The sequence below is a fragment of the Musa acuminata genome, chromosome BXJ1-6 (genome assembly GCF_036884655.1).
Source record: "Musa acuminata AAA Group cultivar baxijiao chromosome BXJ1-6, Cavendish_Baxijiao_AAA, whole genome shotgun sequence".
NCBI classification, from domain to species: domain Eukaryota; kingdom Viridiplantae; phylum Streptophyta; class Magnoliopsida; order Zingiberales; family Musaceae; genus Musa; species Musa acuminata.
Genome location: NC_088332.1, coordinates 20,658,303 through 20,684,691, shown reverse-complemented (window position 1 = coordinate 20,684,691; position 26,389 = coordinate 20,658,303). Strand labels below are relative to the sequence as shown.

At 38.5% G+C, this 26,389-nt stretch overlaps 2 protein-coding genes across 4 annotated transcripts in view; both read left to right on the top strand.

Annotated features, from left to right (window-relative positions):
• Positions 1-16,123, top strand: part of LOC135676616 (probable E3 ubiquitin-protein ligase ARI7) — a 39,811-nt gene extending 23,688 nt beyond the window's left edge. Inside the window, exons 2-15 of one of the 3 annotated variants that reach the window (XM_065187984.1) lie at positions 6,144-6,268; positions 6,915-7,017; positions 7,159-7,249; positions 8,961-9,133; positions 9,696-9,800; positions 9,897-9,985; positions 11,505-11,612; positions 11,718-11,808; positions 11,937-12,026; positions 12,287-12,334; positions 14,331-14,402; positions 14,501-14,600; positions 14,684-14,810; positions 15,543-16,123. In XM_065187984.1, the coding sequence (XP_065044056.1) occupies positions 6,144-6,268; positions 6,915-7,017; positions 7,159-7,249; positions 8,961-9,133; positions 9,696-9,800; positions 9,897-9,985; positions 11,505-11,612; positions 11,718-11,808; positions 11,937-12,026; positions 12,287-12,334; positions 14,331-14,402; positions 14,501-14,600; positions 14,684-14,810; positions 15,543-15,714 (1,494 nt within the window). In that variant the 3' untranslated portion in view covers positions 15,715-16,123. Of the gene's footprint in view, positions 1-6,143; positions 6,269-6,914; positions 7,018-7,158; positions 7,250-8,960; positions 9,134-9,695; positions 9,801-9,896; positions 9,986-11,504; positions 11,613-11,717; positions 11,809-11,936; positions 12,027-12,286; positions 12,335-14,330; positions 14,403-14,500; positions 14,601-14,683; positions 14,811-15,489; positions 15,509-15,542 lie in introns of those variants that run through there. The other 2 variants (XM_065187987.1, XM_065187985.1) reach the window with 2 other exon arrangements.
• Positions 16,124-16,651: 528 nt separating this feature from the next.
• On the top strand, positions 16,652-25,634 carry LOC135676617 (uncharacterized). The gene is made up of 9 exons (XM_065187988.1): positions 16,652-17,207; positions 17,300-17,449; positions 19,529-19,743; positions 19,899-19,969; positions 20,070-20,232; positions 22,666-22,858; positions 23,114-23,260; positions 23,379-23,467; positions 24,398-25,634. Exons 1-9 carry the CDS (start codon positions 16,901-16,903, stop codon positions 24,491-24,493), a joined length of 1,431 nt encoding a protein of 476 aa, XP_065044060.1. The 5' UTR covers positions 16,652-16,900; the 3' UTR covers positions 24,494-25,634.
• The last annotated feature ends 755 nt before the right edge of the window (positions 25,635-26,389 follow it).

The following is a 26,389-nucleotide window of genomic DNA, read 5'->3' as shown; positions in this document are numbered from 1 at the left end:
AAATAACTCAGAGCGATGTTGTTCGTGCTCAGCACAAATCGCGACCCGAGGAGATAGTGTCGCCAAACTCATAGATAGTGGATCACTACTGTCATCTCCTTCTCATGCATCGGATACCGCCGCTCGGTTTCGTTGAGTTTGCGGCTCTCGTAGGCCACCGGATGACCCTCCTGCATGAGTACTCCCCCAATAGCGAAGTCTGAAGCGTCTGTATGGACTTCAAAGGGCTCTCCATAGTCCGGCAATTTGAGCACCGGTTCTTCCAAAACAGGAGCCTTCAGATCTTGGAATGCTATTTCACATTTGTCAGACTACTTCCAAGGCTGCTCCTTCTTCAGCAACTCCGTTAGTGGAGTTGCACGCTTCGAATATCCCGCTATGAAGCGTCGATAGTAGTTGACGAAACCAAGGAAGGATCTCAACTCTGGCACCTTCTTTGGAGTTCTCACCATTCCGCAACCGCTTGCACCTTTGACTTATCCATCCGAATGGAACCATCACCGATTCGATGCCCCAAGAATAAGATCTCCGTTTGGGCGAAGTAGCATTTCTCCCTTTTTACGAACAAAGTGTTCTCCCTGAGAACCTTGAAAATTATCCGAAGGTGCTGAACATGCTCCTCGAGCATTTGGCTGTATATGACGATATCGTCTAAGTAGACGACCACGAACTTGTCCAAATACTCCTTGAATAGTTGGTTCATGAGAGTGCAGAATGTGGCCGGAGCGTTGGTTAAGCCGAAAGGCATCACCAAGAACTCAAACGCTCCATACCTGGTCATATAGGTAGTCTTCGCTTCGTCGCCTTCAGCAATGCGCACCTGCCAATACCTCGACCGAAGGTCGAGTTTTGAGAAATACTTAGCTTTGCCCAATTGGTCGAACAAGTCCGCGATGAGCGGGATGGGATACTTGTTCTTCACTGTCACTTTGTTAAGGGCTCGGTAATCGACGCATAGTCGGAGGCTCCCATCTTGTTTCTTCTGGAAGAGAACTAGAGCTCCGAAAGGTGCTTTAGAGCTGCGGATGAGACCACCGCTTAGTAGTTCACCTAATTGCTTCCTGAGTTCTGCCAACTCTGGCGGGGGCATATGGTAGGGTGGTCTCGTTGGAGGCTTCACTCCTGGCTCCAGCTCGATGTTGTGATCCACGCCCCTGCATGGTGGAAGAGTCTTCGCCAACTCAGGTGACATAACGTCATTGAACTCTTTCAAGACGTTCGCCACCACAGCAGGTTCTTGAATGGCCTTCTCGTCAAGTGGCTCTAGCTTCATCGCAGCCACGAAGGTTAATTCACCTTTTCGCACCCCTTTCTTTAGTTGCAACGACGATATATGTTGTAGTTCCTTGGTTCCTCTCCGAGAGACAGGAACCACGCAGGGATCGTCGCCTCCCATCATACACAGGGAGTTCAAGAACGACATTGGCACTAACTTCGCCGCATGCATAAACTCCATTCCAAGAATCACTTGGAAGTCATCCAATGGCACTGCCATCATATTGGTGTTCCCGCTCCATGTCCCGATTTTGATGGGAACTCCCTTCGCCAACCCGGAGATTCGCCTGGCCTCCGAGTTCACCGCCTCATTCGACTTGGGCTCTTATCCAAGATCAACCCAAGTCGCTTTGCTTCTCGATCGGCTTTAAAGTTGTGGGTAGCACCCGTGTCCACCATTGCACGAGTCGTTTGGCCATTGAGCTTTATGTCTACATACATTAGCTCGCCACTTCCTGCTTTTTGTTGCATTGTCTTCGGGTTCTCCCCCACTTGACCTCGCATGGCGTTCAACAAACGCATGGCTCCCATCCGGGGTCCTTGCGACTCCTCATCGTCGCTGTTGGCTTCAGAACTACTCGAACTAAGAGCGACAGCCTTGCCCTTGTCTGATTTGGGAGGGTGGATGGAAGCTGTTAACGCATTGAGTGCCCGTTTTTGTGGACACTCCCTTACCATGTGTGGCCCTCCGCACAAGAAGCATCCGCCAGGTTTCGGGGCCTTGCCTTTCGGTCTTGGCCCTTTGTGGGAACTCTTCTTCTTTTGTTCGCCCCCGAGCTCCTTCCCTCGAGAATGTTTTGGAGGGCGATTGCCCGAAGATTGTTTCCTTCTCCCTGGGTCTTCGGAGGAAACAAAGTCGGTGAGCCTTTCTACAGCAGCAATTGCCCCGACCACATCGGTGATATTCCTTTGATTTAGTTCCTGTTGAGCCCATGGCTTCAAACCATCGAGGAAGCTGAACAACTTGTCCTTCTCGGATGTGTCCTGTATGTCCAGCATTAGTGCAGAAAATTGTTTCACATAGTCTCGAATGGTGGTACTCTGACGGAGTTGTCTCAACTTCCTTCTTGCGACGAACTCTGTGTTCTCCGGTAGGAACTGAGTTCTCAACTCCCGCTTCGAGTCCTCCCATGTGTCAACCCGACACGGACCTTGTTGGATCTCCTCCCAACGAGTTTGCCACCAAAGTTTCGCATCTCCGTTCAGATACATTGTTGCTATAGAAACTTTGGTATCTTCAGAATCGGGCCTCGTAGCTCGAAAGTATTGTTCCATGTCGAACAGAAAATTCTCGAGCTCTTTGGCATCTCTGGCCCCTCCATAACCATGAGGCTCGGGTGCCCTCAAGTTTTGTGGTGGTGCAACGCGGGTGTTGCTTCCTCCCGCATTTAGTACTCTTGTGAGCATAGCCACCTTTGAAGTGAGTTCCGCCACAACATCCTGTAAGTGTTGCACGGAGTCTTTGGTGTCATCAGACAGTCGGTCGATTAGGGCTTCAACCTTGTCGATCCTTGACTCCGCTTCCTCTTGCGAGCTCTCTACCCCAACAAGCCTTTGTTGGCCATGGTAGAGTTCCTCCATGCTCGCTTCAAGAACATCCAAGCGGTTTCCGCCGTTGTGAGTCTCTCCTTGTGACTCTTTTTCCCAGTTGGCGCTCCAGATTGTGCCTCCTCCGCTCGCGGAGAGTAGCCAACTTCTCGCTCATCATGTTCGCTGCCGCGCTCCTCTTGAGCAACTCCAACAGCTTGAGAGCGAGTGTTCACATGCAGCCCACCTGCGGCTGCTTGGGGCAAGGGTCCGGCTTGCCCTGTCTTGCTTGATTCGCCACGATGCTTTGCCATGGCGAAGTTGCGAAGTTCCTTCGCTGCTCGCTCGAAGTGCTTGCCCGCTCTGATACCACAATGTCACGGCCTTACTTGGAATTGCCTAAGGCGTGAGGCACCCTTGCGGCCAAGACGCGAACTTAGCTTGCGTTGCCTAAGTCACGCTTTGCCCTTGCGATATTGCTCCGCAAAGATCAACCCACTTGCAACCTCTCGCAGGTCCCGAAGGACCTGTAAAAGAGAAAGTTGATTAGTTCGAAAGAACGAACGATTGACAAGTCCCGACGTCTCGCGAAAAGAGGGGAAGCTTTACAAGCAATTCAACGAGCACCTTGCGTACACAAGAGAAAAGAGGGAGAGGGGGAAAACAAAGGCTTTAGAAGGTTGAACGAACAGCTGCAAGCCCACAAACAACTGCTCACCGAGTCCCGGGCGTGACAACAAGTTCCCGTCAAGGCAACGTGCGAACTTGCGTAGGAGTGTTCAATGCCCGGTACTATACCGAAGCCCCATCCAGCCCTGTGCCACCCGGGGGTTTCCAAGGGGCTGAGATGGCTGACGTTTTGGTGAGCAGAGGCAGATTCCAGAAATCAGCTCGCGGCACACGAAAATGGAGCTGTTTTGGGCTGATTTGGGGCTATTTTGCTCGGTTCGATGAGCGGTCGCTTTGTAACGCTGCAGCTTGTTCGAACTTACATTTTTACAAGCAAAATGATCCAAAACTAAAAGAAAACATGCTGTCAAGCAGCTATACATGTAGGTGTGAGCGACGAACGGTTCGTTGAACGGAGTTGTTGCGAGTGCGCGACGACCATTCGTGACAAGATGAGACTCAAAAGAATTGCGCTATAAGGGACGTATTTTGTTTGTGCCAAATTCTACTTGCATAAAGACCATCTTTTAAGAGATGCATTCCACACCTACGGCTAGGCACTCTGGGTTCCTTAGAACCTATAAGAGAATTAAGCAAAATTTTTATTTGGTAGGAATGAAAAATATTGTTGCTAAATTTGTGGTACAATGTAATGTATGTCAACGACATAAAGGTGAGACAGTGGCAAGCCCCGGAAAGCTGCAACCCTTACCCGTTCCAGACTTAATATAGACTGATATATCAATGGACTTCATCGAAGGGCTTCCCTCATCACAAGGAAAAGCTCAAGTAAGGATGAAACAACAATATGATCAACACAAAGGCGAAAGAGAATTTTCAGTAGGAGATTGGGTCTTCCTACGGCTCCAGCCATACAAGCAAACATCAATCCAGACCAGAGAATCGATGAAGCTTTCACCTCGGTTCTATGGACCCTACCAAATTTTAGAGTGCATCGGAGCGGTAGCATATAGATTGGACTTACCCGCCAGCTCTCAAATCCATCTAGTCTTCCATGTGTCATGTTGAAAGCTCAAGCTGGGACAAAACGAGACAGCCCAAAGCCATCTACCAAATATGACTACCCAAGGAGAACTCCAGACCCAGCCGAGTGCCATTATTGATCAACGGATCATGACTCAACGACGACAATCTACTACTGAAGTGCTAATATAGTGGACGAACCTACTAGCAGAAGATGCCACTTGGGAGAACTATGACGACTTGAAGATCAAATTTCCAGAATTCATGGATCGTCAGCCTCGAGGACAAGACTGATTTGAATGGGGTGGGTCTGTTATGACTCTAGCTAGGAGAGTCATAATAGAATTTTATTGAAAGGGGCATTCATGTAAAACCTACCTAGCCAACCCCTATTAAAGAGGTGAAGCGGCTGGCTAGGGTTAGGGTTCGTGGGAGGTTGCTTCTTAGAGTAGGAGTCTTATTAGGAGTTGGTTAGAAGTAGGAGTCTTGAGTAGGAGTCCTATTAGGAGTTAGGGTTTAGAAGCCCTATAAATAGTCATGTATTATCCTCTTTTAACAAGCAATAGATGAATTTTCTTAGCAGCCTTTGAGCAGCAACCTGGAGGAAGGAACCCCTATAGAGTTCCAAGGAGGTCGATCCCCTAAAGAGATCAACCCCAAGCTTAGAATCCGCAAGGGTTTTAACCAAGGTATGCAATTTCGTATCGTACCAGAGTTTTATATATATATATATATATATAATTTTTTATATATTTTTTAGTTTTGCTCGGTAACAGACGGCCTGTGTACCGGTAAGCTGACGGACCGTTATGTACTGTCCGTATCGGGCGGTATTATTCGAAATTACATACCTTGGTTCTAACACACTGCTATTCCTTGCTTACGATTAATCTTTTTCATTGCTAGTCCCAAGCCCTGAAAAGGGAAAACATAACATTGTTAATGGTATTATTATAGGTAAAGAGTCTAAAGAAAATGATATAGAGGTAAAACAAAGTTGGTGATATAATTTCACTATCGAAATTTTTGTTTGCAAAAGAGGTGCTGATTGTTCTAGGGTCGAGATGTTCAAATCGATAAGGAACTTTATGAAAGTTTAAGTTGGAGCTCTGAAGGATCTCTCTAGTAAGTGAAAAACTCTCAACCAAAGAGGAACACAATGGTCACATGAACAGTTTCAAAATGTCTAAGGAGGCTGTGAATATATGGGAAGCAACAAAACCAAAATCATAATATTAGATTTAGCTATATCATATGATTTTATAGAAGAGATGAACATTGGATTACTTATAAATGTGTATAAATTCCTTATCTGCTTAAAACCAGTAAAGGTGTTTAAAAAGGCAATCTTTTCTTAGTTTGTTGGTTTTATTTTGGGTTATATATTCATTGATTCATATACACATTGCAAAATTGGTTAGGAGACTTGATCAAAAGCTATTTGTCTTTATTGGTTTTCACCGAAATTAAGGTGAGTTTTGTTGAATTCCATGTAGTCGCCTTGTAGAGTTTATATATTATAAGCCAAGTACATAAATGACTGGATCATTGTTTAAATTAATCTATTTATTTAATATGACTTTTGTAACTCGGAAACATTTTCAGTAGTTTAATTTTTGTGGTCTCTCCTTTGGTATAGTTTGTTCACTTTCATTCTTCTTCTTAAAACCTAACTGCCTCTTTTTCAGCAAAATTATACCATTTTAAGTGAAGCTGATATCCGCCAGCGACAAGAGGAGGACATAACCCAGATATGTGCTATACTATCTGTTTCACGGAGTGCAGCGTGCAACCTTCTTTGTCACTATAAGTGGTAACAAAGATAATATCCAGCACTCATTAGAATTGCATGCTTTTGATTGATACTGTAGATTGCTGTGGTCCCAGTTCTTTTTGGCATCTTTGTTACAAACTTTTCTTTGTGTATGAGTGAGTTAACTCAAAACCACACAATATTTAGTAATATTTCCATTTCTAAGTGTTTTCCATTGATAAATTTCAACTTGTTCATGAATGTAGTAATCTGTTTCAATTATTCTTTTAGATTATTTAATATGAATTTTGTCATCATTGTTAACGAGGCAATATTTGATGATTTAGCAAGTGATTTCTTCGGATATCTGTGCTTACATCTTCAGATGTCATTTTTGCAGCATTTTTTTCACCTGTGCCATCAGTTATCTGTTCAAGCTGCATAATATTTTGCATACATCAATATGGGGATATGTTAAACCCTTCCAATTTGGCAAGTGATATATGGCTATTGATTTGATAAGTTGATAGCCAAAATTGCATCTCTGCCAACTGTTGCAGAGTTATATCAGTTTTCCTGATTTAAAATCTCTATTTGTTGTTGAAGCATCATACTATTTGTCTATATACTTGCAACATATGTGAATGATTGGATTTTTTTGTTTCAGTTTTGAATTTCTTTCATGCTTCTTTTATTGATTATGCAGGAATGTCAGTAAGGTGCAGGATGAGTGGTTTGCAAATGAAGAAAATGTATGCAAGGTCGTTGGCTTGTTGCACAATCCTGTCAATACTTCAAATAGTAGAAAAGTATGCATCTTTTTTACTTTTGATGTTCTTAAGGTTCCATACACGGAATGCATAATCATTATCTGCGTAGCAATAGGATCAACCTTTTCCCACTTTTTCTTTTGTAAAATTCAGTATGCTAATGCTATTGTTTTGTGGCAGCTAAATTGTGGTATATGCTTTGAAAGCTATGATCGTTCTAAGATGAGTGCAGCTTCTTGTGGGCATTATTTCTGCAATGCATGCTGGAAAGGTTGGTTCATCTACAAATGGTTCAATTTCAGTTAGCTGTCATCTTGGATTTTTTTTTGTCCACAAAATTCTGTTATTTTAATTTATTTTGTTCATGATTTGCTCTTTTTGTATTATTTGATCTCACATATCCTAGTTGGTTTGCAAAATGTTCCTAGAACTACCATCATTAATTGCTCAAGTCACTAGTAAGTAGTAAACACTATTGTTATAAATTCAGCTCCAAATTGGGGTTTTTAATGCTTTGATTTATTTTTTGGCACCCTGCTTTGGTTCAACATCTGTCGTGAGAGGAAAATTAGGAACATTAAGTTGGTTTATAAGGTTGGAATGGTCTACTACTATAAACTTAAATATTTTAGACTAGTAGTTCAGGCTATCAAGTTAATGGATCGGTTCTCTCATCAGGATGGGTTGTGATAAATTGTTTTAGAGCTGCCCTAGTACTATGCAAGCTGAGTGGCTTAAGTAGAAAAATATATATATTTGTGGATGGAACTAGAGCAACATGACAGTGAAGTCATCATTGGGTTGGGCATTCTACTAGATATTTCTAGTCTATCTTTAGGTCTTGACTAGAAAGTCAGGCCTCAAGGGAGATTGTGACACCCCAGTTCAGTCCCACGTTTTGGGTGAGAGGGGAGTTAGTTTATGACACCTGATGGTGTACTGCAATTAACATAGGACCAATCATTTTGGGCTAGTAGTTCATACTTACCAAGACAGTGGATCAGTTTTCTCAATGGGTTGGCAGTGACATGTTTTTATTTTCTCTTACCTTATTTTGAGTCACTGCTCTATAATGCAAGTGCTTCAACTGCCAGATCCATACAGCTTATGCTGAACATACATTGCAGGATATTTTCTTTCTATTTGATACTACAAGAATTTTGCATTTAATAATAGGAGAAATAGTTAGCTCAGTTTCCTCGAGTCTTATTGTATATTTACATCGAAAACTTATCAATGGGCAAGTAATCAAATAATGACCTCCTTTATGTATAGCGTACATGCCTTGTGATATCATATATATCTGTGTTAACAAATTTATAATCCAATATGTATTTTGAAGTTTCTAAAGTTGACTTAGGTACTGATTTTAGTTGCATATATTTTGGTGTAAGAAAATCAACTATATGCCTTTTCTGTTTAATCTAAATCATCTGAACAGGGTGCAAAGTTTTAGAAGTTTTATAAAGAATTTAAGATAAAAGAGGTGAGAAGAGTAACTGAAGATATGAGAATGTGTCAGGCTCTAGTGAGGCAGAATTGAAACATATTAGAGATAACTTTGTTAAGTTAACATTTGATCTCTAATTTGAAGATTAAACTGACTAAGGACACAACACGGGAAGGGATGTACTTATATTATATAATGTTAGTATATTAAGTGTTTTGTGGCATTTAGGTGAACTATTATGTTCATCTGGATACTTCATTAGTTAATTTACTGGTCACTAGGCAATTCTAAAGTGGCATCTAAGTTTTGGTCCTTTGTTAAAGCATATCTTTGTTACTGCATCACAAGCAGACAATATTTTAATTTTATTGCAGTTTCTTTTTCCCGTGATATTCATCCTCTTTATTTGGACCCAGTAGCCCTTCCTGGCTCTCAACATCTAGATGAATGTACTTGGTCAAATCATTCTTCTACTGGTTGCTTAATTAAACAACCATTCTTAGAAGTCTGATCCTGTAGTATTTGTCCCTAGGTTACATTTCCACATCAATAAATGAGGGCCCTGGATGCTTGATGCTGCGTTGTCCTGACCCATCTTGCAATGCTGCTGTTGACTGGGACATGATTGATAGACTTGCTGGATTTGAAGAGAAAGAAAAGTATGCACGTCATCTTCTTCGTTCATATGTTGAGGACAGTAAAAAGGTGCATCTATATTCCTTGAATTGTTTATGACTAGTATAAGAATCCTTGATAGCAACGTTGATGCAAAAAATTGCTATTGGCAATTACATCCTGAATTCCTAGGCATTCTTCTTGAGAAAGCTAAAACTGTAGTTTCTTTTTTGTATTTCACAAGTGTCAGATGCAACATGATTGGTTTCGTTTGTGCTGTAGGGTCATTTTAATTTCTTAGATATTTTTCATGGAAAGTACATGGAAAAACAGTTACTGACTCCATAGTCCCATCGTTCCATATTCATGTTAACTTTCTTCCTTGAGATATATCAAGTTTCTAGGAAGAAAGATTTCATTTGTAATACAGCAAACTAGTTTATATCTATTGGCAGATAGTATGCATTTTGGAATGTTCATGATCCATGTTTATTAATTTTCCTGGAAGCACATGAGATTTGTAGATGTAGCAGTTTTTGTAATTGATCTTTGACATCTTCCTCATCCATGCATACTGATTTTGCTGGAAGGATACAAGGTTTTGCCATCTTTAATAATTGGATCTTCCTCCTCGTTTTATTATTGTTTATAGATAAAGTGGTGCCCTTCTCCTGGATGTGAGTTTGCGGTAGACTTTGATATCAACAGTATTAGCTACGATGTTTGTTGCTATTGTTCCCATAGCTTTTGTTGGAATGTGAGTATCTCCCAAGGATGTGTCTGTTGTTCGTCTATTACTTTTATTATGTTTCTTTTCTTTCACCTTTATCTGAGACCTCTGTATGGTATGCAGTGCATTGAGGAAGTTCACCGTCCAGTGGACTGTGGTACGGTGGCCAAGTGGATTATAAAAAACAATGCAGAGTCGGAGAATACAAATTGGTAGGTTGTTGAAAGTTGCTAATGTTTTGGGCCCTTGTTTTACACAATCCACTACGTTTAAGATCCTGCTAAATTCATTGGTGTATTTGTCTTTCTTTGCTTTTGTCCATTTATGTAAATACATGTTTTAGCATATATTGGCATATTTACAAATATCTAGAGCTGATCAAAATTTCAAAACTATTGCAAAGTTGCCTTCTTTCTTGCAAAACAGCCAAATATATATTGTCTATCATTTTGTATCAAATTTGAGTCTTATTTACCTTGTTGAACTATATTTTTTTGGAAGGAAATGCTGTACTTGAATGCTGCATCTTTAAGATATGATTGTGTCATAATATTTTTTTAGACACACAAACATGTGAAAGTTTTGTTATCTTTGTTTGATTTTGACATTGAAATCAAATCCTGATTAGCTGGAACTACTACCAACTTTGTTTCTTTTTTCTTTCAAGAATGTCTTTCGATGATTAGATTTATGGATTAGTATCTTGATAAATTAGTTTTGTTTTAATATGTCATGTCTATTTTATATGATTTTATTATGGGTCTGACACTCTTTTATGCATACCTGAGAAGAAACCGTTACCAGAGGGATCTGAAACATGAGTGAGGACTACATCATCAGAAGTCATATGTGTTATATTCTATGCCCAACCTAGTAATGTTTGAAACTTTAGATTGGCAGGAAGGCTTTGATTGTAAGAGAAAAAAGCAGTTGTAATTATTTCATCAAGAACAAGCAGAGATTGTCAGTATATGCAACTTAATTGGTATTGCTTAATGGATTCATGTCAATTACAACATAAAAAATCTGTAAACATTTAGCAAATATCATCCTTTGTTTCTTCTGGTGTATGGGAAATGTATCCAGGAAGAGATGAGTCTTCAAGATATATAACATATATGGTTTACAAATTTTTTTGTACAGGATTTTAGTGGGTTGTGTATAATGACTTATTTACATATAACTATTGTTTATTTAGGTTAGAGTGGTAAGATTCAATTTTCTTTTGCTTCTTTATAAAAAAGGATATACTCAATGCATGACGCTCCCATCAATGCGGAGTCAGGCCAATGTATGCAGTCTTACTTCAAATTCATATGTTTGCTTTTTTTGTTGTTTATTGTATCGCTTGTCCTTTTGAATGATGAACTGCTGCAGATTTCTTCATGACTGATGTTCTACTTTACATGACAAAATTGCTTCAGTTAGTTCATCTGGTTCTCATTCTATTTTTATTGTTGTGGTAAAGTTAGTAGAAAAAACCATGTTTTCCCCTCAAAGAATTCTTCTGTATATTTTGATATTATTTATATTTAATGATTCAGTAAACAATCTTTTGCTGTCCAAAATGTTTAAGGTCCATTGTATCTCATTATCGCTTATGTCTAGCAAATACCTATTTTTAGCAGTTTTTAATATTCTATATTATTTGATATCCTGATCTTGATGAAATTTCACTTCGTGACACTGTACCCCATGTCGATACATTATGATGTGGGTTTCTTTTTTCAGGATACTGGTTAATTCCAAGCCCTGTCCAAAGTGCAAGAGGCCAATTGAGAAAAACCAGGGCTGTATGCATATGACATGTAGAGCCCCTTGTAAATTTGAATTTTGCTGGTAGAACTTTTTGCTCCAGCATCTTGACTACTTTGATTTTGCTCTTGCTCCAACATTATTATCTTTCAATGATCCAGTCTGATGTGCATCATATTGCGCTCTTAGGTTATGCCTTGGTGCATGGTCAGAGCATGGGGCTATAACTGGTGGTTTCTATTCTTGTAATGGCTATGAAACAGCAAGGCGTGATGGGATGGTTGGTTATCTATTATTATCATCTAATTTTGTTTCATAATTGTTGTTTGTATATGCAACTCAACATTTATTGTGTAAGTCTGTTTGGAGAATCCTTGACTATCATTTTCACATCCAATCTGACTTCAGTATGATGAATCTGAAAAGAGGAGAAAGAGGGCGAAACTTTCTCTTGAGAGATACACTCATTATTATGAACGCTGGGTGACCAATGAATCAGTATGTTTAATTTGTGACCATTATTCTTGTTTCTTCATATGAATGTGTGTATGATTATACTATTCAATGAGTGGGTATGTAGAGGTTGTGACCAGTGAACATAGCAACAATGTTGGACTCTTTTTCATTGAATCAACATCTCACTCTCTCCCTCCCATAGCACCTCTCTACACTAACCTGTATCTAAGTTATTTAGTCCTGGTTCCGTATTGTTCTATAAATTTCTTTCTTTCTGATTGCATATTATATTTTATCTGCAGTCAAGAAAGAAGGCACTTGAAGATCTTCACATTATGCAAACTAACAAGGTAAGCGTCATCGCACCATTGGTTTCTCATTTCCCAGTACAAAAAATGATTTACCTTCATTGAGAACATAATTGTGGATATAAGATCAGTAATTGTTTAGGAAATAACATCTTTTGTAGAATGGCCATGTAAATGCAAAAGCTGATACATCTTTGTGCGTATTTCTTAAAAGGATTTTAATACTGTGGAACTATTCCTCATCCTTCATTACCAGTAGTGCATGTCAAGATCACTTACAGTTCCACAAAAATTATATAATAATAAGCATGTCTTCATGATTTATTACTCACTACATGTCTATCATATTTTTGTGCTTTGTACTTTCTTTTGGACATCATTTTTATCCTTAAAAGAGTATTTGTGGTTTAGGACATGCTAGGATTAAGGTTATGCTATAATCTAAGATGCCAAAATTTCAAATTAGTTATCTGATTTAGGATTTATGGAGATTGTGTTTGAAAAAAAGCTTTTAATCAGGATGAAATCAAAATTGTCCATCCATCTTTAGGAAAATATTTTTTTTTCCAGAAATTCATTTTTGTGTTGTCCTAGAACTGGTTTCTGTTGAACTGTACACCACTTTACTCGTTGTGATCTCAAGGGTCTAGACCAATTTCTAGAAAATCTTACATATGTTTTTCAGATGTAAGTCTTTCTAGAAAACATACATATGAAACCTAACCTTTCTAAATCTTACGATTTAGATTTTTACTGTGTTGTTTTGCAGTGAAGCAATTTTATCAGTTGGGTTATATATGCACCTCAAAATATCCTTGCCATATTCGTATCAATCTATTAGATATATATGTTGAGTTGGCCAACTGCCTCAACAGTTTCTTGAAAAGATATATATATATATATTATGTTTCATTGTTTTCCATTCTACAGGATATAGAAGTAATAATTTATCATCATATAACTGTGTATATTCTTTTCTTCTTGCCAAATCTGACACATGAAATTTAATAGAATACTCTTCTGAAACAAATTGGAGATTATTTATCATCGTCAGTCTCATGTCTTGGTAATGCCTATAAGCCACAATCTAGAAAGGTTAATCTCATCGAAGCATTATAGATATTCATTACCCAGTATACATTTAATCTACAAAGTTTAGCAGTTGATAGTGAATGAGCAAAGGGGAATAAAGAACAGTGAATTAGTTCTTTGTGCAGAAACAATGAGTTTCTTCTTTAGTAATTGAAGTCTGAAGAAGCCATTTTTTGGCCAACAATGCAATTTTTCTTGTCCTTTTCTGGAAAGAACAAAGACATGAACAAGAGGAATACAGATACAGGGCCTGATAATCGTGTTTCATATCTATGCTGATGTGATACTGTTGTAGCCTTGTAGGTGTACCATTCTTTTGTCAGAATGTTAAGTTTCAATAATGTAAGCCTGGTGGCACAATACGAATCTTGAATCATGGGTAGAGGCACAATTGATGTCATTAAGCTTTGGTTTCCATCTGGCTTCAAAAGAAATCCATAAAAAACTGTGTTCATTATTGATGTTACCTTTTCTTTTGGTCAAGCTGATCCCTGAAATTCTACCTCATCATTGTTTCCTTAAGGTGAAGAAATATGCGCTGGTGCAGATAAACTAGTGCTATGAAATCATAGCCAAAGTATCCAACAATGGGGTGCAATATGAAAATAAAATTTTTTTCACATGTTAGCATGCACTCAAGAAATAGGTTCTTCATTGCTCATTGTAGTACACAAGATGATATGATCTACTAACACATCAATTTTTTTAAAGAGCACAGATTATATGATTGTTAATGGAAAATCTTATATGAAAGAGTGACATCAGAATTGAACTTCCTTTAGTTCATGGTCGATAATATAACAGTGAACTCTATGATCACTGGTTTTCCTTCAAATGTGAATACTGGCTGTAATATAGTAATTCCGATTTATTGGTCTTGTTAGTTTATAATTTAATTTTTCTTAGTTCTCCAATTGTAAATGCTTGTGATTTTTGGTATGCACAGCTTGAGAAACTGAGTATTAGACAAGGCCAGTCAGAGGCCCAGCTCAAGTTCATAATTGATGCCTGGTTACAGGTAAGATAAAAGATATGGAATTATCCTTTGATACTTTGAGTTCCTTGTAATTCTGTTCTGTTATCTTGGGACTTTTTTTTTTTCACTCCATTTTGTAGATAGTGGAGTGCAGGCGAGTGCTGAAATGGACATATGCATATGGGTATTACCTGCCCGAGCATGACAATACTAAGAGGCAATTTTTTGAGTATCTTCAAGGTTTATAAACTTCTCTTTTTAATTGCATCAACTGATAAGCTTATTCTTTCACATAGAGTTACCATGATGGTAGTCTTGTGCAGGTGAAGCTGAATTTGGCTTAGAACGGCTTCATCAATGTGCAGAGAAGGAACTCCAAGAATTTCTTGATGCAGATACCCCTATGAAAGGATTTGATAATTTCCGTGTGAAACTTACAAGACTAACTAGGTATGTATGTTCACCTTGTATTGTAGCCAATCTATGATTGTTTGAATCTTATGCTTTGACCTAATGGTTTCTTGGTTTCTTTTTAGGTTAATTTAAAAAAAAAAACAAGTTACCTTGTTTAGCTTCGTATGATTCTTTGTCAAAATATTGCAAGAAGCTATTTCTTTTATGACTAAGCTCCTGTATTTATTTTTAAGGCCCTTATCGTCTGGCGTTTGCTCTTATCATCATTTGTGATGCTTGCTTTTAAAGGTTTCTTCTGCATGCATTTGTTCTTAGATATTAATTTTACTTGATGCCCAATGTGCAACATGTGAATTGTATTAACTCAGGTTTATGGCTCAATAATCTATACTGTTTTTAGTTGTTAGCCTTACGTGATAGAATGCAAATAGTAGATGCTTTCGAGTTAAATTGTCTTTGTTAGTAATAGAATGCCAAATGTAAATTTCTGTTTGTCTGTAACATGGGTAGAAAGATCCTCAAGTTTGATTTTAACTGACGTTCAGAGAGAAACAGTAAGAAATATTGATGTGTTTGCCAGTCAATCTAATTCCTGATTTTAAGCTATAAATGTCATGAAATCGAAGCATGGCATTTCAAAGCTTTTCTACTAATATATTGTTGCTTTTAATAAAACTGCATCTGTAACTGGTTTTTTTTTTATTCTGTTACTCAGTTAGCAGCAAACTTGAACTGTATACCTTCATTTTGTGTTTGTGCACCAAACAGTGTGACTCATAACTACTTTGAGAACCTTGTTCAAGCGCTAGAAAGAGGGCTGATGGATGTAGATTGTTCGGACCCTCAGACCAGCAGCAAAAGTTGTTGTTCCAGCAGTCCTGGCAACATGCCTGGGAAAATGAAAAGTAGCAAAGCAACTGAAGCAGATGATCCCAGCTAGATATGGATCCCTCATTACATCACTATCATATCTTTCTGGCCCTGCTTTGCACTCGTCATGATGCCAGTTCTTTGATCACATACTAAAAATAAAACAAATTCTTCGGATCATTTTGTGCATCACCGTCTTTTGTGTGCACAATAAACAGCCCCTGTTGTAATGTGGAAAATTGTACATGATGTGGAACCGAAAAGGCTATATATTCAACCTGAGGTCCCAAAGCATGAAGTATTGGGGAGTAGGGAGAGAAATAAGTTGCGTATGAACAGTAGAGACATCTTAGTTATCAGGTGATTTCTGTATATATCTGTATATACATTCTTGAGTGTTTAGATACACAGTTTTACTTTTATTTTGTAGTACAATCTAATTTTAAATATGGTTTCAGCAATTACTCTGTGGGTTTTTAGATTTGTGTATTATTTTGTATGGTGATGCAGATTCCCCCTGTGGGGAAAATTTTACTACTTGCATTATTTGTTTGGGTTAAATCTTCCAAGCTTGTAATTCTGGATCATTGGTCGATCCAAAACAACCTTTTTTTGATCATTGGGTCAGATTGCATGTTTAATTAAAAAAAATTTAAGATATATAAAATAAGTTAAAATTATAGACCTTATTGAAAATTGTTTTTTCTTAAAATATCAATATTACTAAAAATAGAAAAAGGGGCATGTGACTGGTGTTCTTATCAAGAATAGATTCGACGACATTAGGAAAATAAGAGGGTGATGCTAGGAAAATGTGAAAATGTGAGGCATCGTTCGAAAAATCGCCCTGTAAAGTTTATCAGCGGTTCTTCCCAATCTCTTGGACATAAAACCAATCAGATTAGTGGATTGTTTGGTCAGTCAATGCTTTGATTTCTATCCGGTTCTGTCACCCCGTATACGGAGGCCATATATAGATGCAATCTTAAGTGACAAGACAGATCATCATCATCATCATCAAACCCCGTCGTCGTCCCCAGGTGTTGCAACTCGTGGTTGCTCCTTCAGGAGGGGATCCTCTCCGATTATTGTTCGGATCCAACGATGATCGCTGAACCGTGGAGATGTGCACACCAGAGGCGTCCAACTAAAAGTGGCATTGCAGCGGATCCTCACCCTTCTGCCGATTCTATAAACTTCGGTCAGCCCACTTCCCCCCCGTCGCGATTCCCTCACGAAACAGGATCGAGGCCAGTATGGAATCCGTCGCCCGCCCGTTCCCGAACCCTAACTTGAACATCCGAACCTTCTCCTCCTCCTCCCCCCGCGGATCCTTCACAGTCTCCCGCGTCCCCTTCGATCAGTGGCGAAATCGCCCCCGCCTTAGAGCCGGGCGGCACCGACCCGTCGCCGCCGTCGCGAATCCAAGGTCCGAGCACGACGTTGTTGTCGTCGGCGCCGGGATCATCGGGCTGGCCGTCGCACGCCAGCTCCTGCTCTCCTCCGACCTCTCTGTCGCCGTGGTCGATGCCGCCGTCCCCTGTTCCGGTGCCACCGGAGCCGGTGAGTATGCTGTACTTTTTTTGGACGATACTTATGTCGATGTATTCATGGATGGCAAATGTGCTTGATTTGTTTGTTTGTGGTGGCGTCAGGGCAGGGGTACATTTGGATGGCGCACAAGACGCCGGGTAGTGAGACTTGGGAGCTGGCTGCGAGAAGCAAGCAGTTGTGGGAGGAGTTGGCAGAGAGTATACGAGACCAGGGTAAAGACCCAGCAGAAGTACTGGGCTGGAAGAAGACAGGTATCTCGCTCTTAAATTTTGTATCTTGTGCTGATTTTTGTGATGCAATCTTTGGATTATGGTTATTTGTGTTAGGGTGAAAAAATGTAGGTGTTGTTGAGCCGTTATACCGATCACATTCAAAGTATAATTCTTGCTTTACCTGAGTTTCAAATCTGCAAGTTTACATGGATTGTTACACAGATAATTAAAAATGAAATTTTGATGCCGGAATTGAGCATGCTATTAATCTGGGGATCTCAAAGCTAATAATTGAATCTGATGCTGAGCTCGTGATTAAGATTTTGAACGTGGAAACTCCTCCATTGAATGTTTTGAATTATTATAGGAGTATTACTCGGTTCATTGATTATAAATTCACTCATGTATAGTGGGAGGGGAATGATAGTGTCCATTGGTTAGCTAATCAGATTAGATCTTCTAAAAATTCTGCTATCTGGAGACAGTACTGGCCTCCAAAACTATGATCTATTTTGTACTCTGAAAAAAATGGAGTTTTTTTTGTAAGAGACTTTTAAAGTTATATAGTTTCTTTCGTTTTTTGGAAAAAAAAGAAAATTTGGAACATTTTTATAAATGGAAGCTGACTATGTATGCAGATTTTCCCATATTGATTAGTGAGGAGCTAGAATTGAGCATGCTGGAATTGAGCATGCTGTTAATCTGGGGATCTCAAAGCTAATAATTGAATCTGATGCTGAGCTCATGGTTAAGATTTTGAACAAGGAGGAAACTCCTCCATGGAATGTTTTGAATTATTATAGGAGTATTACTAGGTTCATTGATTATAAATTCACTCATGTATAGTGGGAGGGTAATGATAGTGTCCATTGGTTAGCTAATCAGGCTAGATCTTCTAAAAATTCTGCTATCTGGAGACAGTACTGGCCTCCAAAACTATGATATATTTTGTGCTCCGAAAAAACTGGAGTTTTTTGTAAGAGACTTTTAAAGTAATATGGTTTCTTCTTTTTTTGGAAAAAAATGAAAATTTGGATCATTTTTATAAATGGAAGCCGATTATGTAGGCAAATTTTCCAATATTGATTAGTGAGGGGCTAGAGTTGCTTCTTGCTATTGAAGTAGACAATGGGAGGAAGTGTTTAGTCATGATGATAGACGATACATTGGCTCGAGTGGGTACATTTTCTTGCAACACTAAATGTGACTCCACTAGCTTCATAAACATGCATTGGCACAAAACTATATTTTACAAAAAAAATATATACATCAGAGTAACTCAGGTGTACATAATTATGTTTGTCTGTTTACCGCTCTACGCATACATCTGTAATGTATCAATGTGTGTGGAGATGGATGGTGGATGGGTAGGACGGCCTTGGTGGGGCTCTACACTTTTTGTGAAATCTTGACATGGAATTGATCATACTAGACGGACGAGGCATCTCTATATGGAACATCAGAACCTTCAACTATAACAATATTTTGGAGGCTTCCTCGTTAATCAAGATAATTGTCTAGGTTCCAACTTAATGTAGTGCTGATAGCTGAGCTAAAATCATTCTGTTGAGGTACAATGTTTAGAATTAAAAGAACACATCAACTGTCTTTACATTGATGAACCTGCTCTAATCTAAAATGTGTCATCACCAAGATGACTGAAGGAAAGAAAAAGACCAACAAGGAAAACACCACTGACCATCTAGCATTTATTTATTGACACTAACATCCTTTGTCATGTTTTCACACTGGAATCCGCCATTAAGATGATTGAAAAGCATACATATGTCAGCGAAATATCAGTATGGGCATAGAGCTGTTAAAATTGGCTGTCTAATGAATCACAGGAGGGAATATCTGGTTTTATTTTCCTGTTCTTTGCTTGGTTGTAAGTTCTAAACTCATATTTTCTGTACATTACTGTCCTGAGTTCTTTATGCAATTGAGCATCATATAAGAAAACCTAAATTTCATTCTTTTGACTTTAATTTTCGTCAGACATTCGGTTGCAGACTGTAGTGTTGATAATCATCTTTTTTATTTTTGTAACTAGAATGAACTGATCATCAGAAACTCATATAAGAAACATGAAAATATTTTCCATGTGTCAATTTTTAGGAAGTTTGTTAGTTGGTAGAACTTTGGAGGAGTCATACATGTTGGAAGAAAGGGTCAAGCTCCTAAATCAGGCAGGGTTGCAAGCAGAATACTTGCCTGCATCTTCTTTGCATTTGGAGGAACCAGCATTGGAAATTGGAAAGGAAGGAGGAGCTGCTCTTGTACCAGATGACTGCCAGTTGGATGCCTCTCAGACTGTTGCATTCATTGAAGAGGTTACTTTTATTTCTTATCATTTAGTCATGCATCTTCAGTTGCTAACTTTTATCCCATATGTGCTTTATCGGATAATGATCTATGTCATTCATGCTTTTTTTTTTTCCAATATGTCATTCATCCTTAGTTGTCGATGTTTTGCATTATTTTCTAGGGTAATAAGCAGTTCAATTCACAAGGCAGATATGCTGAGTTCTATAATGACCCTGCTCTTTCTTTGCTGAGGTGGACATTTTCCTTTTATAAGGATCAGATACTATTGTTCTACAATATAATTCCTTTGTACAAGAGCTGGTATACTTTTCTTAATCCTAAAACCTTGCAGGTCTTCATGCACACAAACGGTTGAAGGTGTTCAAACATCCAAGAACAGCTTGTATGCTAAAAGAGCTGTTGTGATTGCTGCAGGTGCCTGGTCTGGGCCCTTAATGCAAAGCCTCATTGTGCAACCAAATCTTTTGCCAAATATACCTGTCAAGCCTAGAAAGGTAATATTGGAGTTTCGAAGTGTTTGTTCTCGTGCATTATTTATTCTCCCCCTTTTCTACAATACAATGTGGTCACAATACCAAAACTGAGTTAACACATAATGGTAATATTAGTTTATTTATGATGCAATTTGAAGTAGCCTCAGTTCTTGTTCATTTGCATATGTTGCCCTCACTTATATGTGCCATGAACATCTGCATAACTATCATCATTTGGGTATTTGTGGAATCTTTATTGGTAGTAACCAATATAATACATGAGATGCATAAAGTAGTCTTGGATACGGCCTACAGCCCTTCACAATGATGGACCTTAAGTAAATTTGGCTCCAATCTGTTCTTACTAGTGTATCAAAGAACAATTCATTTGATATCATGCAATATAGGGATAGTGTAATGAGCATCAAACAACTTATAAGCTGTTAATCCTCAACCTAGCTATGTGAAGTAAACTTCCATCGCAACCCATTTATCATTTATTATTTTGTTCTTATACACATGAAAATTGTACAATACATACAGTGGTTATAAGTTTTGATTGGGCAATTTGGTGAGTATTCAGTGAGGCCTAAGCAAAATTACATGCCAGAGCTTGTGCTTGCCGTTGCTTTCAGTTGGGTTTGTTGAAACATCGCTTCGTCCAGCTTTCCCTTTTTCAATTAACAAAGTCATTATTAGAAGAATTGCAAAGAGCTCCCCCTTCTAAACCTTCTTCCTCTCATCCATTTTTCCTCAAAGCTCAAGAAAATAGGAATCTTTTTCATGATCAATTTAACATTTGTAGTTTAACTCAGCAATAACAACAAGAAGCCCAATATTGTCTCCAAGGAGGCACCTTGGGAGATAAAGTGTTGTGCATGAAGTCAAGAAGTGGATTCTGAATTTCACGGCCTTTAGTGCACATGTTTTATAGTGTAATATCTATATATGGAGTGAATTAGTGAAAAATAAAAGAAAAAGAAATTCAGTGTTCAATTGTTTATGAAGAACGTGATCGTTTCTGCAATTACACATATAAGGTTTCACTCGATTATTTATCAAATCTAACAGTTAATTTTTTTTCTTCCCTTTTTTTGGTTTCTTATATTTAATTAGAGTGAGGTTATCCTGAAGAAAAAAAACTTTTTATTTGCTTCATATTTTCGTTACTTATTTTTATTTTTCAATCAAAATTTCATGTAAAAGGTATTGAAATTTTAGCTTCTGTGGTCGTTTGTGCAAATGTTAGAGTCAACCTGACCTAGGATTATCTTGACATCATGTTAAATTAGACATTAGGAAAGGCCCATCCAGACATGCATTAGATGCTGATGTACACGCCATATGATTTTGGGTTTTTGGAGATTATTATTATTCATTAATTTGGTGAAAGTAGTTTCGTTTTAACTAAACCATTTTTCACTCCTATAGCTAAACTTGATTCAAGTACCCACTTATTACCCAAGTAATTGGTAAATGGCCATTGAAGGAGGTACAAATGGATGCCCACGTTATCTACAAAAATGGTTGAGATGAGCAATACACCAAAAGAACATTAAAATGCACTCTGATTCAAATACTTCTATACATGTAGTATGTGCTCAAGCAATACACCAAAGAACATTCCAATATACACTTGGATTCAAATACTTGTGTATATTCACATGTGCTCAAATCAAGACCAGACAGATTCACAAGTAAGCGGTTGAGTTAGATAGAATTATTCCAATGACCAAACATCTTCATTGACACTCAATTGAATCACTCGAAGGTGAACAGAAGTCACCAAAAACTGCTCATATTTGTATTTCTGTATATTAAGAGAGGTAAGCTTATCTCTTGGGTTGAGACTTATACTGATTAAATCAATGTTTAAAATCTTGGTACTACGCTGGTTTTGACACCTTGTTGAATTAGTTACGTTACCATTACACCGGATGGAATACTGACTTGTATCATCTGATATTACTGAAAAAAAACAATGAAAATGAAAATACCAATTGGTACCGAGCTATATAGTCCATTACCAATTTTTGGTTGGAGCCATAAATATCGGTTGGTATGTACCAGGGACTAATAGATACTGGCTAATAATTAGAAGTCTGACCAGTATTTGGAATCTTAAATTGAATACTTCTCTGCTGCAGTGATTTATTGGACACATATGTGAGACAGCATAACCTATGACTCAAGAGGTTGGGGTTGTCAACCTTGTCATGCTTCGGACTTGGTAGCTTTGCAGTTTCATCGCTGTTGCTCTACTCTTAATTAGTCCATTAGACAGTTCTTATGAAACATGCATGATGAGTCTTACCTACATTTTTCTTATTGATACTGATGAACTTCATTTAGTTGGACATAACGTTGCCTCATCTTTTTCTGATTAAATTAATTAGTTGCTAGAACTAATTCTTTGGATATCTAGTGGCTAAATGTTTACCTTTGCATAATTAGGGCCATCTTCTTTTATTGGAGAATTTCAACGACTTACAACTAAACCATGGTGTGATGGAGGTTGGATATATCGATCATCAGGTTTTTACCTCGTCCGCCAGGTCTTTTACTCCAGGAGCAGTTGAGGATGATGATAATTTGTCATCTATATCAATGACAGCCACTTTAGACGTCAAGAGGAATCTTCTACTAGGTAGCTGTCACAACTTTGACTTCTTCTAAACCCTTAAACAGCAAGCATCTTACTTTAATGTGATTCCTTAATGTTCGAGTTTGTGCCCCATTCTGTTAATTCTCCTGAAGTTGTTGCTTTTCTCCATGGAGATTATAAAAGCACTTGCTGATGGAATTTGACTGCTGTATTCATCCACATAAAGTTGGCTAAGCTTGCCCATCAATATCAATGTTGATTATTACTGGCTTACACTCCCTTTCTTGGTCATTTCAGGGAGCAGTCGCCAATTTGTTGGATTCAGTAGAGAAATGGATGAATCTATTGTTAAACGGATATGGGATCGGGCCGGGGAGTTCTTTCCTGCTCTAAAGTCTCTTGATAATAAAATAGACAAGATACGAATAGGACACCGCCCTTATAGTAAGTCCAATTTTCTTCCTTGGTCTTGTGTAACATCTTGTGACATTATGCCTCGAAGGCCTATTTCCTGAAGAGCACTTGTAGCTAAAAAGCATTAACAAAAAATTACTTCTTTCAGTGCCTGATGGGAAGCCTGTCATTGGGCCAGTTCCTAGTTTACCAAATGTTTTTCTTGCGGCTGGGCACGAAGGAAGTGGTCTTTGCCTGGTAATTTTCATCAAACCACATATGGCATTTATTTTTGTGTTAAGGAGTATTTTACAAGTGTTTTTACCCTTTTTATTCACAAGATAATATACTATGATCCATATTATCTTGTTTATTTGAATTTTTCTGCTGTCCATTTTGCAATTCAGTTTTGGGTCTCTGAAATACATGGTCATCACTGCCAAAGGAGTTAACTTACCGTGTGAAATTTAAGACGCTTAATTGAACACATTGAAAAGAAGGGTTCATCATGTCTTAATACTAGAACCTTCGCTGTAACAGTAGTCTTGAAGAACCGCTTGGAAGCAGCAGTTCTTCTACATAATGTAGATATAGAAAGGCATGTATCCTGTGCTTGCTCATAAAATTATCTGGCAAAAATTGCAATCCAAATATATCCCAGAAGCCTTTCCCCAGGTGCAGAGTTAGAAATGCCTCTGCAGTGGCTAGTGTTCAAGAACTTGAATGTTTTGAAATCTATAAGCTGGCTTCTGATTCATGACTGTCAAACAATTGAGAGTTAAAGTAATTAAGGCATATCGTAACTGGTAATTAAAGTAACTATTCAAATTGGCAAGTGGCTTATGCTGAATTTTTTTTATTTATTAATAATTTTGATGATCATTGCTCAGTCTGCTTTCAGAAACTGTGTAGCCGAATAGTAGAAGCTCTTGTTTTCTGTGTCGGACCCCAGGTCTTTTTCAACATTTTGGAGTGAATTTTGGCATATCTTTTTTCCTCTATGTCATGATGGTTTACTTTGCTTCAAGTTTTTTATCTTTTTTCTGTCTGTGCTACATTAATGTTATTTGGCGCAACTGTTAAAAGATGGCATTTGACTTGTTAGTTAGGTTTCCATATCAATGTTTATACCCTGATGGTCGAAAGAAAATGCTAATTGGTACTGGGTTTTCATCATTATTCTTTTAGGCATTGGGCACTGCAGAAATGGTTGCTGATATGATACTAGGGAACCCGATAACAATAGATCATACACCATACAGTGTGGAAGGCAGATTCTGCTGATATTTTATTAGCTGCCAATGAATCCTTTATCATAGCTAATAAGGCTGGCAGATTTTGCTGATAGCTGCTTACGCACTCCCAAAATCTTATTTTCTGAATTGATAAGGTGCAATTTATCAACTTAATTAAATCTGCTCATTCTTGAAAACTTGCTTGTAATAATAAATGAAGGGCCACGATATCAGCAGAAGCATGTTTCATGTCTGATGTTTCAAAAGCCTGTATATTATGGTTGTTTCTGGTAGGACTTTGTACAACTTTCATGATCATATTTCCCATCAAGAATCTGCTTTTGATTACAAGAGGGGATTGTTTTGAGTACATATCAAAGACAAAGACTGCTCGACCAAGATGAATGGGTTTTAAACTCTGTATTTGCCGAAGCCTTTGATTCGACATTTAATTTTCTGCAAGCTACGACAGTGTGTCTATTGCTGAAGATTAGGGAATAATGAAACCAAGATTGCTCATCTGAAGGCTCTACAAAGGGAGGTGTGAACATGGCCAGTAAAGTCAGGCCTGAGCCACGATATGATGCACGCAATTTGTACAGAATAAAGAAAGTCGGCTCAGATTTGTTTACATCACAAGGGTTAGCGTCTGAAAATGATCATGCTATATGGTCCATTTTGTTGGTGGTTGACTGTGAGCACAAATCTACTGAATCATCAGAAATGTTCCTGGTATCAGGATGCCACTGGATATGTGCAGTGCCATGTGAGTAGTAATGTTACTGGGGATGACACCAGCTCATGTGAATCAAGTTTGAATCGTTTCTCCAATGATTAATGTTCAGTATGTATCTGTAAGAGTGTCAGATGAAGTGAATTCCAAGCACCAATACATTCACTGTATCTTGTAACATTTTGGTATGGAGCAAGATCTTCCACCTGCATTTGGTTAGCTTCTCCAATGATTGAAGTGACTTGCATGTTGATCAAGTGCCATTCCTAGGCTTAAACAACTTGCTCTCAGGGCTATCTTAGTGGAGTGGTTCATGCATGACTCACATTTGCTGCAATCAGAGCAGCTCTGACAGTGTCTCATGTGAAATATTCTAAATCATGTTAGAATTCTGAAGCCAAAGGATGTTGTTTGGGATAAAAGAGGAAATAATTGCATATCTCAGTTCACAATCTGATGTCTAAGATTTGTATGCATGCCTGCCATTGAAGATCTGGATCGAAAAGGCTATGAATGATTTTGCCAGAGCTAATCTCACTACTCCCAAATTTCTCATCTCATCCAGTGAGCTATCAAATTATTACTAGAGAACACTGCTCGCCAAATGCACCATCAAATTGTTCTCAAGCTTCATCAAAAAGAAATCAGGGATGAGATAACAAGAAGGTAAGTTGGTTGCAGGGAGAAAATTTTGCTCTCGATTGCCACTCTATTTCTACCTTGATGGTTGAGGAAATATAGGGGGGAAAATAGTGACACATAATTGCATCACATAGGTCAGTCTTCAGACTGCATTAACACACGCATAATATTGGAATAACTTCATACAGAATGAAATCAAGATAAACAAATAAACACATAATATTTGTTTTGTTGGAGTCCATCCGTTCATAGTCAATGGATTTTTGCTGCACTAAGTAATCCTCTCATCCCGAAGCTAAAGCCAATCTCTCACCAGATAGATAGCAGGCAGAGGGAGTCCATTTCTGTCCATTCTACGGCACCTGTTGCATGAACGGAAGAACTAACAAAAATAGACACCATCTGAACCTGCAAGCACGAAGCCTTTTGCGTGCAGACCATCACCGTTGCCGTCCACGGCGAGGAGATGCTGCGTGGGGAAGCAGCAGTAGTCTGGGAGCAGCTGCGCGGTTCTGCTGCTCTCCACTGCTTCGATGACCATCACCACCACGTAAACCAACCCCACGGCGG